Genomic DNA, 16,112 nt, shown 5'->3' with positions numbered 1-16,112 from the left:
CCTATTTAATAAATGGATGCTAGGAAAACTGGCTAACCATATGCAGAAAACTGAAACTGGGCCCCTTCCTTACACCTTATACAAAAATTAAGATGGATTAAAGACTTAAATGTAAAACCCAAAACCAAAAACAAACAAACAAAAACCCTAGAAGAAAACGTGGGTATAACCATTCAGGACAATAGGTGTGGGCAAAGACTTCATGACTGAAACACCAAAACCAATTGTAACAAAAACCACAGTTGAAAAATGGGATCTAATTAATCTAAAGAGCTTCTGCACAGCAAAAGAAACTAGCATCAGAATGAACAGGCCACCTACAGAATGGGAGAAATTTTTTGTAAACTACCCATCTGACAAGGTTCTAATATCCAGAATCTACAAGAAACTTAAACACAGTTACAAGAAGAAAAGCACTATCAAAAAGTGGGCAAAGGATATGAACAGACACTTGGCAAAATAAGACATTTATGTGGCCAACAAACATATAAAAAAAGCTCGTCATCACTGATCATTAGAGAAATGCAATTCAAAACCACAATGAGATACCATCTCATGTCAGTCAGAATAGAGATCATTATAAAGTCAGGAAACAATAGATGCTGGCAAGGCTGTGGTGAAATAGGAATGTTTTTACACTGTTGGTGGGAGTGTAAATTAGTTGAACCATTGTGGAAGACAGTGTGGCGATTACTCAAGGCTCTAGAACCAGAAGTAATACCATTACTGGACATATACCCAAAGGACTATAAATCATTCTACTACAAAGACACAGGCATATGTATGTTTATTGCAGCACTATTTACAATAGCATAGACTTGGAACCATCTCAAATGCCCATCAGTGATAGACTGGCTAAAGAAAATCTGGCACATAAACACAATGGAATACTATCCAGCCATAAAGAAGAGTGAGATCATGTTAATTGCAGGGACATGGATGAAGCTGGAAGCCATCATTCTCAGCAAACTAACACCGGAACAAGAAAACACTACATGTTCTCACTCATAGTTAGGAGTCGAACAATGAAAACACATGGACACAGGAAGGGGAACAACACACACTGGGGCCTGTCAGGGGTTGGGGAGCAAGGCAAGGAAGAGCATTAGGACAAATACCTAACACATGCAGGGTTTAAAACCTAGATGACAGGTTGATAGGTGCTGCAAACTACCATGCCACATGTAAACCTATGTAACCTGTACATTCGGCAGACATATCCTGGAACTTAAAGTAAAAAAAAAAAAAAAAAAAACTCAAAAAACTAAAACGGGATTTATATAGGACCCAGATATTTTGCTCTCAGACATTTACCCAGAGACATAAAAACTTGTATTTACCCCAAATCCTATACATAAACATTTACATCAGGTTTATTTGTAATAGTCCCAAACTGGAAACTACCCAAATGTCCTTCATTGGGCAAATGGTTAAGCAAACTGTGTTACATCTAGGCCATAGACTACTACTCAGCAATAAAAATGCATGCAATGATTTGGATAAACCTTAAGATAATTATGCTGAGTGAAAAACAGTTATCTCAAATATTGCATACAGTATGATTCCATTTAGATGGCATTCCTGACATAAAATTTTAAAGGTGGAGAAGAGATTCATGATTTAGGAATGTGTTAGGGATGGGTTAAATGGTATAAAGAGTATGAAAGAAACTTGTGGTAATAGTACAGTTTTGTGTGTCAATTGTAGTAGTCACTTGAAGCTATACTTACATAAGTGCATAAAAAATAGTGAAAGATGAATATTCCCTATGAATTTTACCAGTATCAGTTTCCTGGTTTTGCTATTGTACTGTAGTTATACAAGATACTAACATTGAGAAAGGCTGGGAGAAGAATGAATAGGACATTTCTATACATATCTTTGAATTTCCTCAATATCTATAATATTTCAAAATAAAAAGTTAAAAATAGAAGACAGAATTAAATAAATCTAGTTCCTCAGTCACACTAGCCATCTTTTAAGTGTCCTGTAATTACATGTGGCTAATGACTCCATATTGGATAGTGCAGAGTTATAGAATGCCCATCATTACAGAAATTCTGTTAACATTGATATAGACACTCGAATGTCTGAAGGAGCTTTAGAGTTCACTTGAAACCTATTCAATGATAGCATTAAAAGAAAATGCTACCCTTGCTACATAAGCCAAATTCAAGGTCTTCTCTTTTAAAGATACTAGTTATTATTCCACAGTTATTCCTCAACTACCAGTAAGGGCAACCACACCTCACCATCTGTTATGTAAGCAAAAGGAAATGAGTAACTTTGGTCCCCCGCCCCCAGAAATGGCCTGACTATTTTTTTTCTGTTTCCCTTCTCTTCTGTTCATGATGTGGGAAAAGTGGGTCAGGTCACTAATTTTGTGCTCATTTAAAGAAACCTGGGCCTTGAAACTTTCTTAGAAGGTGTTACATCATACTCAGAACCACATATGAGATATTCAGGATTTCCCAGATGATTCAAATAATTTTCTTCATTTTACACATGACTTTAACTGCGTTTTAGTAGTTCAAATTTTTATGAATATTTAGACAATTGAATTTGGCAGTTGGCAATTTTTCTCATGTTCTTTTTCTGGGTATTTTTGCATTCTGTGTTTATATTTTATAGTAATACATTTACTTATACAGAATTTAAAGATAAAAGGTAATAAAATTTAAAAATAAAATTGTTTGGGAAAGGATTAACTTTTCAATGTATTGTCAAGGGACAATTGGTTACTGGTTAGAAAAATAGAGTGTGATTCCTATCTTACCCTATACAAAAGGCATAAACTATAGGTGGATTTAATATCTAAATATAAAAAGGAAACTTTAAAATTTTACAATAAGATGGAAGGATATTTTTAATTACCTTGGGATAAGAGTGAGCTTCTTAAAGAATATATGAAAAGCACAAACTATAGTATGAATGATTAATACATTTGACTACAATAAAATTAAAATTTGTTTTTAAAAACTGTAAAAAATGAAACCTAACATACAGCCAAGACTAGAAGTAATTTGCAATATAACAAAAGATCAGAATCCAAAATACCTGAAGAGCTTAGATAAGCAATTTAGAAAGAGTCAATAGAAAAATATGTGAAAGATTTGAAGACAACTCAGAGAAAATATATAAATCATTAATAATGATCAATAAATGATTGAGACTCAGTCTGTTCTGTCATAACAGAAATGAAAATTAATTTTTTTATAACCATCAACTTGACAAGTGAATACATTTTAACATTGAAACGACTGAACATATCTACAGAAAAATAAATATGCCACTGTCCTCCTCCTCCTGGGTTCAAGCGAACCTCTCATATCAGCCTCCAAGTAGCTGGGACTACAGGATAGTCTTGAGCCTCTGAGCTCAAGCAATCTATCAGCCTCAGCCTCCCAAAGTGCTGGGATTACAGGTGTGAGGCACCATGCCCAGCCAATATATGACTTTAATTAAAGTAACTTGTACAACTATCACCTAGCTCAAGAAACCTTCATATACCTTTTCTAAGTCACAATACCTTTATTCTCGACTAGTTATAACTATTACTTTGAGCTTTTTCAAGATCTGATGATGGTCTATGGAGGGAAAAAGCCCTGAACTTTGTAGCATTTGCTTATGTCCATGAAGTAAATATTCCCATCGTGGCAGATTTTAAGCTCCCAACATTTCAGCTGGCTTGCCCAGTTCCTAAAAACCTAACAAATAATTCTCGTATGTATGAGCCTATTCAGCACTCATGTCAATTCTGTCATTTCTTTCTTTGGGTTTCCTTCTGTTTTTTTGTTTTGTTTTGTTTTTTTACTACCTAAGTGAGCATCTTTAGTTTTTAGTTGCTTCTGATAATATCAGTATTATGTAACTTAATGAAATTATTTTCCTTCTGATATTCTGGAAGAGTTTAAATAGCATTGAGATTATCTTCTCTTTAAAGGTTTAGTTAACTCCTACAAGAAACTACCTGGATTTACTTTTTTTTTTTTTTTTTTTAGTGAGTTCTATCTGACAACTTTCTTCCTTCCATGGAAATCAGACTGTTTCAATTTTTCAAAATCTCCTTTCTGGTCCATTTTGATAAATTATATTCTCCTAGAAACTTATTTCATCTGTTTGCACATTTATTTACATGTATTTGAGAAAGCAGCTTTATGATACTTTTTTTTTTTTTTTTTTTTTTTTTTTTTTTGCTTTTCTAAGATTATTGTTCTTTTCTAAGGTTATTGCTCTCTTATCTTTTTTATGTTTGGATATTTTTCTCCTATTTTTTCTTGATAGCATTCTAAATATATTTTCTATATCTTTTTGGTTTAGAGCTAGTTTTAGGATTTATTCATAACTTCTATTGTTTTGTTTTCTGACTCATTAATCTGTTTGTAATTTTATTAGTTTTTCCCAACCTCTTCTTTCTGAATTCTTGAGCCATCTATTTAATCAGTGTTTTTTGTAACTTGTGTATTAATGTATATAGTTAAGGCTACTTATTTTTCTCTGAGCACGTTACTTTACATTCTTAAGAATGAATCATATTTAGCAAAAAGTGTACTAAATTATGATTTAGGACACATAGACTTCGATTCTGTTTCTCTCTGTGCATAACAGTGTCATTTGGGCATGTTATTTTGTCTTTCTCCCTTGGTTTCAGCTTCCCCAACTAGAAAATGAGAACATACTTGATCTCATAACTTCTATTTTGCTTTCTAATTTTATGAAATATACCCTCATACCCAGGTTGCGACTCCAAGAATTTGAATTGAGTCTACAATGTGAATTCTAAAGTCTCAAACTTTTTTTTCCTAACATACTAGTAAGTCTATGAACTGTAGTCTCTGGTATAATCAAAACGACATGCTTCTTTTCATTCGTTGTCTACAAAATGGGGTCCTGAGCATCAAGCAGATTCAGGGTCTACATAGACATTCTTCACTAACTTGGAGCATTTTGTCAGAATCAATCAGCTGTTGGAAGTTACTATGGAAGGTTCATGAGGAAGCATTTTCCAAGATCCTTTGAAATTCTTGAAATACACAATTGTTAGCAATGAAAGATCAAACAGAATGCAGTCTTATTGAATGGGTTAAGATGAAGTTACAACAAATATTGTGTCAGAGTAAACATCAGAAAATAGATTTTCTAAGGTCTAGAAGTTAGAAATATGAATAACGAGGATATTATTAAACATGGACAGATTCTGTATCCAAGCGTTCCTTAAAAAACAAAAACAATTTATTTTGTGCTGATAAAAATGTTAGGGAATAGCAAACAGATTGTCATAGAATCTTTAACTCATCCGTATTACATAAAATTCACACGTGAAATTACTGTCTGTGTTTTAAAATCTAAATAGCAACTGCAAAATCAAAGTACTTTGTGGAAGAGTTAACGTCACTACAACAAAATGAAATACCTTAAGTTGTGTGTCTGTCTCTGTCTTTAAATATTAATACAAACCCAGTATATTTTACTTACTAATGTAGAAAAATCCAAGAAGGGGAATTAGTAGAGAAATTGAACAAAATATCATTCATTTACGTTAGTTTACTGAGAGACATTTTGTCTTCTGTTTTATAAAATGTTATTATGTAACAATAGCAATCATTGCCCTCTCTATATAACCCTACACGGGCTAAATAAAGGTCTAAATAAATCGCTTCTGAATAGTTTTTCTGTACAGTTCACCACATTTCTAACTATAGGAATGTAATCTTGCAGCCTTAAAAAACACATTGATTTTTATGCACATAGAGACTAGTTTAATTAATCATGCTAAAAAATGATAAACATAATTTATGCTTTACCTCTCACAAAAAGGGAAAGAAAAGTTGTGTTACATGCCACATTTTGTTTAAAGATTTATGATGCAGTGTAATTTCCATTTCCCTTATAATAAATATTTAAAAGACATATTAAACACTTCACCTAATTGCAAACCTTATATGAAAATATTAGGGTGATGGTTTGGAAGCACAAAAACATTTACTGTCACTCTGTGCTTTGTATGTTCTTTCATAAATCAGTACCGGAAGCACACAAGCCAACAAAACTCTAAAATTCTGGCCAAACAGTTCCCAGTTATGTGTAAGAGATCATTGCTTCTCAAAATGCCAAACTGGACTTTAAATAACAGAATATAAATATGCTGGACATGATTAGGAAGATAATGCATGTGCATGTATTTTGGCTAGACTCTGCTTAAAATTTTGAATTTTTTCCTTATGACCTGTATAAGCTTGGATAAGTTACCTAGATCATTTTGGGCTCACTTTATTTTCTAAATGGGAGTGATGATACCTACTTTGTAGAGTTGTTATAAAGTCAAAATGAGGTAGTCTGTACAACAGCTTTTGGTACATGGTAAGCAACTATAAAATTTTCATTTCTCTTATGATGATCATCTTTTATAATCAGCCATTGTTTATAAATATAGAACTTAATGTAAAAGATAAAATGTGGACATACACATAAAAATATGGGAAAATATTTCCAAAAAATGACTTAACATAGAAACTGGAGTTAAGAAAATATTCCAAATTTGACTAATGTGGCCAGTGCCAAATAAAATACAACACTAGACTCCTGGACAAAGGATACGGTAGGTTGGTCTCTTTCCCGTCATTAAGTGGATTTCTAATTATGTTGTATATGTTGTTTCAGAGGCAAAGGCCCATTGAAAAATACATCTGATGTCATTAATGCTGCCAAGAAAATTGCCGAAGCAGGTTCTCGAATGGACAAATTAGCCCGCGCTGTGGCTGATCAGGTAATAGAAGAGGGAAGAGTGGGCACATGCTGAGTGGAATCACTAATTAGTGCTTGGGTTTTGTAATTAGTTTTATGCACCCTATGAAATGCTTCTGAAGAATGAATCAGAGGGGAGAATCACTGATGTTTTACACACTGGTATCTGACTCTCCTGACACTGTGCTGGTGGCAAAGGTAGGTTTGGCTCTGGAGAGAATGCTAAGGCTTCTGACCAAAATTCCCTGAGAAAGAAGAACACATTACTTAGGAGACTAGAGCCCCTGAAGAGTCATGGATTGTCCCAGCCTTCCCCATTGAGAAAGGCAACTGTACTACATAATGAAGGGGGGGAAAGCAGATTTTTAAATTTTCATTTTTGGGCTCTTGGTTTAAATATATTTTTAGAAATTCCTACATAATGCCCTCTTTTGTTTACTTCATGGTGCTTATCACATTTAAAAATATATATATTTAATTCATTGCTTTACTTTATTTTTCTGTTGCCCCCAGGAAATTTAGATTGCACATTTTAACTGACTGACAGAATGAATAAAGGAGAGAGAAGAGCAACCTGTCTTGTGGTCAGGGAACTGAATTAGCAGAGCTTTAGGGATGTGATGGGTCATGATTTGATGGTTTAAGAAGTTGTCAAGGACTCTTCCAGGACTAGAATGGAAACTGGGGGTAGCACAGTCAGGGGCATTTGGAGATCAAAGGGCAGAAGCAAGTTGTGGAATTTGGGAGAACATCATGTTTTTAAATATAGAAAGAAGAAAGTAGAACTTCACCTTTTGTTATTTAATATGGATCTCACTCTAATGATCCTCTTCATAATTCATAATAACTTATGCTCCGCCATAAATGGGATTATTCCATATGATCAAGAACCTTCAGATTTCAGCTTTATTATAACCCAGACTCAGAGGCATCAGAGATAAATGAAATTCTCAAGAATATCTCTTAATGCTTTCAAACCAAACTAGGATATACATTAAAAGAGTCCTCACCTTGAATGTTTATTTCCATACTTTTCTTTTTATTTGGCTTGAATGGGAACTTTAAAATTCTATTCTAAATGTCTTGTTGCAATTATAGTCCATTTCTTATAAGAGTGTGTTAGGTAGTAGACTTTTCCAGGTAACTAACTGTTGATTATCCCTATAGGCAACAGTGGTTTACAGTTGGAACCACTTCAGATGGATTGTATCATAAAATATAAGTTTTGGAAATAAAATATTATATATACTATTATCTACATGGAAATATTAACATGAATTTGCTTAGTATACTGCAGTACATTGATGCAAGCTGGAGATATTGAAAGAGAATGGCATCCTTCTCCATATATGGCTCTAGTCTCTGATGATCTGATGATTTCTGAGTCTTTGTGTTGCCTATTATAGTTTTCCTCCCTCATTCCTACATATAAGGGTTGCTCCTCTAAATACTTTCCGCCTCAGCATCCCAGGCTCTAACTTCCTTCATTCAAGTCAATACCAAATTCACACATCTTGTAAAGGCTGAGAAAACAAAACAAACAAAACCCCAGATGATTTTACTATCAGGATTGCACCTAAGAGTCAATGAATTCTCATTTTAATTTTATTTTACATATAAGATGGCTAATCCAAGAAATTTTATTGACTTTTGACTTTTGGAGAAACACTTATTGGTTGAGATAACTCAAGTACTATGATAATTTGAGAACTTCTCACAGTTTGTAGGAGTCGAGTGTTAACCCATTGCTATTGCCTAATTTCAGGGCAATATCAACCATGAGGCTTCACAGCATAAACTGAGTTTATTTATTTATTTATTTTTGACCGACTTCCATAAGTATTCCAGAAAGTTCATGTAAAGAAAGGAAGAGACAATGAATTTACTTGAAAATATGCATACAAAAAAATTACCAACTAGAAAAGGCCACATTCTTTTTCTGCAAATGTTGAGAAGAGTTCCGATGTGTAGAGTGACCAGAAATTGACCACCCACCAATTTGCTAGGAAGGACTTCTTGGGAGTGAAAATGAATGGAGTTTGAGTGGCTGTTTCATTATACTTTAAATCTCAATGGCAAAAAGTATTTCTCGGCATCTTCAGGCCCCTCAAGTTCAATAGTTTTGGTTGTGACTTTTGTTTCTGATTTTACCTTTTTGGGCTTTCATTTTCAACTAACTGTGCAACCTGAAGCATAACTAAAAACAGTTGATATGTGAAAAACACATCAAACACTCAAATACACGCACACACACACACACCCCCACACACACCCCAGGATACTAAATTTATTTTGAGATTAAGTGACAGAGTATTTAAATGCTATTTCACAGTGACTCAAACAGATGAAGTTTAAACCTAACCCTCTTTGTGGCATTATTATTGTCATTAGCTGTGAAATAACTTGCAATTTTTGATAAAGAAATCTTTTATTCAGAAAAATGTTATCAAATGCTGCACCTATTTCCATGATTTAGGAGTTACTTTTCTTGATTCATCATGCCTTTTTAAATGTGTATTTTAACTACTTTGGTTTAAATAATAGAATAGAATGAGTATTACCAAGGACTGGATTAATTACATTTATTTTGCCAGAAAATATTTTATAAAGATTGGAGATATGCGTGCCATATAAACTTTTTACGGACTGTTGCATTTCTAATTACTGTTCCATTGAGATAGAACTCTGTTTAATTTGCTGCAAGGTATTTGTATCAAAAGCCTTGTCAGCCCTCTGGGGAGATACCATTTTAAAGTTAATTCCTTTCTGTGTATGGGTCCCTGGAGTAAGATAAATATTACAGTATGAAGTACTTGTAAGAAGCTAAAAACAGTCTCTGTGGAATTCTTTCTTGATAAATGCAGTTAGTGAAAAAATACCACAATGGTAAGTGTTAAATATAAAAAATATCCCTTTATCATTTATTCAATAGATGGTTATATGTAATCACTGGCTTTACAGTATTGATAAAAGAATTTCCTTTCTTAAGCTTGAGGGAAACTTAGCTCAGAGTCTTTCTCCCATCCTCTTATTCTAAATAAGATACTTTAGTTGTGGCTGTAGGTACTTATTTCTTACAGTATCAAGGATTTGGTGATTTTATGTCCTTTACAAGTGTCAAATTGATACAGAACAATTAAATGACCTGGAAGTAGCTCAAGCTGAACCTTTGATAGCAAAAGAAATATACAGGTATCTCAATTCCTCAGTAGCCATTGGCATTGGAGCCTCAGACATGTTTTCAGGAGTCACGTAAACGTCTCTAGAAGCGTTCAGCCAAGCCTTGTGTGTGCTTGATGGACACCCGCCTACTTTGGCCATAATGAAAATTCAGACTCCTTAGCCAGAGTTAACTCTGGTGCATCCATTAAAGAACTCTGTTGCTACTCTTACGAACTTCTTTCAGCTGGCTTCAAATAATTCTATCAAATCTGTTTTTCTTACAGTGGTCATGAACCATTTCAGTCTCTCACTTAAAGGCAGGTTATTTTGTTGCTTAAAGTTTGATAAATATTAAATTCCAAAAAGTGTAATAAACTTTTTCATAAATGAATGATACATTTATTAAAGAATCAAAGGAAACGAATTGATTTTCTTCCGCCGATGGACTGGATTGAAACTGTCCCCTATGCTTGGCAGAGAGTGCCACACAAAGTGATTTACTTCTAGCATCCTTTGGTCCTCTGAATTAAAATAACATTTCACATAGTGAAAGTTGAAGAAAAATGTAAAATATTTAGGTTTCTTTAGAGTTTAGAAGACAGCAGGTAAAAATACTCATAAACATGTATAGAAGTCCCAATAAGACTTTCTGGAATATCTTCGATATTCTTCTGATACAATTTAATTAAAGTAGAGCCAACCATTCTAAACTACAGTCTGTGGCCTTTCTAAAATGCACTGTGAAGTTAAATGAATGTAATTAAGGTATATGACACTGAAACCTTTTCTTCCTGCAGCTTTTCTATAACAAATGTTAGAAACTGAAGAATACTTACTAATCAAGATCACTCTTTTAATGTTTTATAGTGTCCTGATTCAGCATGTAAGCAGGATTTATTAGCCTACCTTCAACGAATTGCCTTGTATTGTCATCAGCTTAATATCTGCAGCAAGGTGAAGGCAGAAGTGCAGAATCTGGGAGGAGAGCTCATTGTGTCAGGGGTAAGCTGGACTTGGGCTTCACAATGTAAAGTTCCCACCGTTGTACTTCCAAGGCAAACATTCTTGGCAACAGTACTGCTAAAAACACCAAACTACAGTGATTTATAGGGAGGGTTTTTTTTTTTTTAATATTATCACCATTATTCCAGACCTTACAATAACTCACAAAGAGCAATTTGATTTTCCAATTACCCTGTGTTTATTCTAGCCTTGTAAAATCTCCTTTCTTCACAAGAAAACTAATTTTGTAGTCTGGAAACTCATTGCCAAGCTGTGACTATTAAAATTATTTGGGGCTTTTGTATATTTACTCATTGTGAGTCTACTTCTTTTTGTTAGTGCTAGTAATTTTCATTCTCTGTTCGGGAGCCAGCCTCTCTATGTGTGGATTGTGTTCACATGTTAGAGACGATGAAAACAATAGGAATTCATTCATCAGGTTCCAATGCATACTAGGTTATCAGTAACCCTTGAAAGCCAGAAGATGTTTGAGTTTAATACAGGTTGATGTGCTGTTGCCAAAAACTAACATAATTGTCAAACACTAACAATTATATATTCTTTGCTCAATCACTCCAGTGTTTCGTTTCTCATGAAAATATAATTATCTAGTCCATTTTTGTCAAATTCCTAGAAATAAGTTCAATGAATATTTAGAAGAATCACAATTTCTTGGCAAGATTTCCAAATATGTGTTGAGGTTCTTCACCTTGGCTTCTTCTCCTCCCTCAACCCCTTTCTCTCAACACAGGGTGCCATTTGTTGCAAATTATTTGCAAGTCCAGAAATGTGGCTCTGACACCTTAGTTCTTTTCCCAGTCAGACATGATGCTACCATTTCAAGTGAGTAATTACAGGCACATAATATTATCGGCATGGTGAATACCTTATGAAAATCAGACTAATCACAAAGCTCAGTTCTTCCTGAAGCCATTTTTGGAAATTTAGAAGTTTGGCCATTTGGTAAAAATATGTGGACAAATCATTCTTGAACCCAAATATTTTTGTCCCCATATTGTTTGAGTTGCAGAAAACATAGCTGGGAAAAGAACTGATCTGGCTTGCATAGAGACACCATCTGGAAAGCCTGTTTCATGCAGTCCCACCTAGAGCCCAGTAAATTGGCTATTTTGTGCCTCTTCCCAAAGCACAGTCACCTCTTTGCATTTCCAACATGATCCTGCTTCAACATTCTTCAACAACCAAGAGCAATCTGTCTTGCAATGTGTCCTTTCTGCCAAGCTGGTAATTACCAAGATTCTCTCGCCAAGAAGTGATCAAATCATCGCATCTTCCTTGCTGCCTTTCTTATCTTCAGCCTTGATGGTATAGTTTCCCATACCACTCAGCTTTCATGTCCATCTGTATATAGCCCCTGTGGAACTGAGTGCTTTTTGTTCAGCTTGCCTCGTGTGCTTTTATTTGTTACTTTCTAATCTTATTATTTACGTGGATGCACAAAGCATCTTTGTGGATCTCAGACTCCACAACCTCATCTGGGCAATTTTTACTAGCAGAGCCGCTCTCCATCATCCTCTCAGTACCCATTGTTTGTCACTGCCTCCAAAGCTTCATTGCCATTGTATTTTCCTCATTTAGATGTAGTCCAAACCATCACTGGCTTTTATCACTTGCACTGTTGGCTTTTATAGAGGTGTTTGAGATTGGGAACACCATCAAGAAGCCTGTTTCCTTCTTTGAGTCTTGTTGGCACAGTTCATAAATCCTTGCATGGGAGAAGGCTTCTTTTAGAAGAATGTTGTACAACTTGATAATAATTCTAAGACAAATGCATTATAAAAAGTTTGCTATATATGCTCGGTCATGGGCCTGCTCTTGGCTTCCTAATGATTTATTCCAAGCTTGATTGCTGTTTGGTGCCACACCTACATCTGTAGTCTGCTGTCTTTGCCAATTCTGCCTCCATCTTATTCTTCATGCTCCTTCACTGACGGCCAATGGAGAAAAGAAAAAAAAAAATGAATATGCTTACTGTGCAAAATAGCCACAAATGACTGCTTTCAAAGTTCTGAAAGAGTCAAGAATGGGAGACCCCATACACACACATTTTCAATGATTTTGCCAAGAAAGTTACACCCTTTTATTTTGTCACATGGCATGACAAAGTTGCTGTTTTTTTCTTTTCCAGGAGAAGCCATCATAGTTTAATGTATAATCAAAAAAGAAATACTTAAATCTTCTTTCTTTTTTCCCTGTGTTTATACACATGGGATTCAAAGCCATGGCTTCTCTGAAATGTATGAATGTCCCCAGGAAAGTTACATTTGTTAGAAGTCAACCTCTCTACCAAAACAAAGAGATTCGGACATATTATTTCCATTTTGCCAAGAAAAGTGATTTTGATGTCAAAACAGTCACATTTTTAGTCTTATGCTGGCATGATGAACATATGTTAAGCAAAATGCACAATTATGTCTTATGTCAGCGTGTTTTTGTTTTATGTGATTCTATGTATACAAACTGAGAAAGGCCTCTTGTGTCTGCTTTTCGCTTGAGAGGTGGGGACAGATAATTCAACAGGTCTTGGAGGAGAATGGATACTAAAGCTCTCCAGGCATTATGATGGCGAACTACAGAAATAAAGCAGTGCAGGATGTGTGCCTATGTATGCTCATCCACTCAACTGCTATCTAAGAAATACCATTGGTTTTCTACCTGGCAATTAGGTTTTTTTTGTCATTGGCTTAAACCTGTCTCAGTAACCAAAAGGTGACATTCTTCTTAAAGTAGAAAATGCATGTGTGAGCCAATTCAGCTTAACCTGGTTACTAAGGGAGTAATGGAAAAGAAAAAATATGATAGAATTGTTAAAGCGAAAGTAAAGGTAACTGAGCTCCAGAAGATTAAACAGTCTATAAACTGGCTTTATTTATGTGCTTAGTTTAATGTTTGCTTAAATTCTTAAGCCAGTTTACAGGCTTTTTGAAAAAAAGCATAGTGAAAGCAAAAGAAAGACAAAGAGGGGAGGCAAGAAGAGAAGAGGCATAAAGGAAGAAGGCTGAAGAAAAGAAAAAAGAGAAAGTTAAGGATAACATATCATAAATTAGTTTAGTGCAAATAATGTCCATTAAATGTGACAGCATTATCTTATGGAAGAAAAGTTAAGCTATGTATTTTTTAGTATTTAAATACTATTTTGAATTCAAATGTGTTCCTGTATCATAATATGGGTATTACCTATATATTTAATTATCATGTTTTTGACTAATTTTTGTTTGCTAGGTTTCACAGGGTTTAATCAGCGCCTTTAAAGTTAAAAATGGAGATGTAAACATGGACCTGGAAAAATAAAAATCATTCTATGACCTTTAATATTTTGTAGCTACCAAAAGATTTATACATTGCATATGATGCTGAACAAAATTAGAATTAGTAATGTAGGATTTTTAAATTATGTATACTGAATATCAAACATTCTAATAAACCTGATAAAGCCTACCTAAACTGTTTTTTAAAGTTAAAGGATAACAGGAGCCTCATTAAAACAATGAAGTCAGAACATAACAGCAATAACCCTACTTTGATCAGGAATTCGATGTTCAGGAGAGACGAGGATGTAATTTATGGCCAAATGTACACAAAAATGGTACCAATTTTAATAGATTTTATTACATATAAATGTCTTTATATTAACAAAATATTTGAATCAAGTTTGGAGGTGAGGAATGCTAGTTGCTTAAGTCCTTGGGCTGAATGAATGAATTACCTATTCCTGAGAGACTGAGAAGCTTGCCCTAATATATACTTTTGTTCTTTGCCATTTAAAGATCTCTTTTCCAATTCTGAATGCCTCTCAATTGGGTTTAGGGGAGAGGTTTGGCAAGGTGAACAAGTTATTCTTGTGACACTGGTAGGATTTGAATTGGTAGAGAACATTGGAGACTGAGGGTTCAATTACAGTAATTCTTGTTGCTCATGTTTCACATTATTTTAAAAAATTGGACTCTAATTATAATCAACATGAATATTCATGGTATAGATAATACATTCCTAAAAATGTTGGAAACTGATAATATTAAAATCAATTCTACCTGACACTGGCATATCTTCAAAGATGCATATGTGCATACAAACACGGAACACAACTGATTTGACATTTACTTACACTCTCAACACACCTTAGTGAAGTAGTCAGGAAGTGAACAAGATTGGTAACTATACACTATCTGATCCAGTACAAATTAGGGAAAAGAAAATGTGGGATATATTTTGTACAATATATATATGGTTTGTTGAGATGATAATTACATTTTATTTGAAGAGCTGTATATTCCTTTTTATTTTTAAAAAGTGCCAGTATTTTGTAATGAGCTAAAACAGCCATTGAAACAAGAATTGCATCTAATTGTGTAGACCTGTACATTAAGCAACCTTTTTTCCTTAATTTTTATATCTTCTATTTTGTCTATAGTCAATTCTTCATGATCTCCACGGATCAAAGTGTAACAGTAATGGAAAAAATCTAAAGCGCTAGCTATTTCATTTTGGGTTTGGAATGCATGTTAGTATTTTTGAACAAAAGGGTATGTGTTCTAGGAATTCATAGCAGTTCAAAATAATTTTATCCAGACATTCCATGCTTCAAGGACCTTCCCTTACATAGGAAAAGTTGCAGTGTCCAAAGCTAGAGAGAGTAAGATAAAAACAAACCTCAGATTGTAAATCTGGAGGTTAGGCATAGTAGAGAAATTGTGACTAAGAGAATGAAATGAGTAGTTACCATTTACAGAATGGCAGTAGTTATTTGAATACACTTTGCTAGTAAAATGAGTTGTTGCATAATTCCATATTTTCCCCAAAACCCGTTCCCCAATATGTTGATAGTGAAACTAGTACCATTTAAATTCTGATTCCTGCATTATGCCTTCCTTAGTTACATTCATACCATTATGAATGGTCATTGATTTCTGCACAACCCAAATTATAGACACCCTCAGAGGGAAATAACTTGTATATGGTTTTTCACTGAACATTCATTTCCCCAGAGTTTTAAAAGTGACAGTTTACCAATTCAAGACTGTTATTTTTGGAAAAAATGGGAAATTAATAGGAATTTTAATAAGAAAAGTAAAAGTTTCTTTGGGTGCTGGGCATCATGGAAAGCTTTGTGTCTTTTGCACTGCACCTGTATATGTTCTCTGAATTCAAACAGTCCTGTACAAAGGAGTCTGGTATACTGCTCC

The 16,112-nt window shown here is 34.2% G+C and overlaps 1 protein-coding gene across 6 annotated transcripts in view; it reads left to right on the top strand.

Annotated features, from left to right (window-relative positions):
* The window catches only part of CTNNA2 (catenin alpha 2), a 1,178,402-nt gene that overhangs the window by 1,121,864 nt on the left and 40,426 nt on the right, over window positions 1-16,112 (top strand). For all 6 annotated transcript variants that reach the window (XM_050752972.1, XM_050752976.1, XM_050752977.1 and 3 more), the window contains 2 exons: window positions 6,661-6,766; window positions 10,774-10,908. In XM_050752972.1, the coding sequence (XP_050608929.1) occupies window positions 6,661-6,766; window positions 10,774-10,908 (241 nt within the window). The remainder of the gene's footprint in view (window positions 1-6,660; window positions 6,767-10,773; window positions 10,909-16,112) is intronic.

The sequence above is a fragment of the Macaca thibetana genome, chromosome 13, assembly GCF_024542745.1.
Source record: "Macaca thibetana thibetana isolate TM-01 chromosome 13, ASM2454274v1, whole genome shotgun sequence".
Classification (NCBI taxonomy): domain Eukaryota; kingdom Metazoa; phylum Chordata; class Mammalia; order Primates; family Cercopithecidae; genus Macaca; species Macaca thibetana.
The sequence above is the reverse complement of the archived record's forward strand: the minus strand, read 5'-3'. Positions and strand labels throughout refer to the sequence as shown.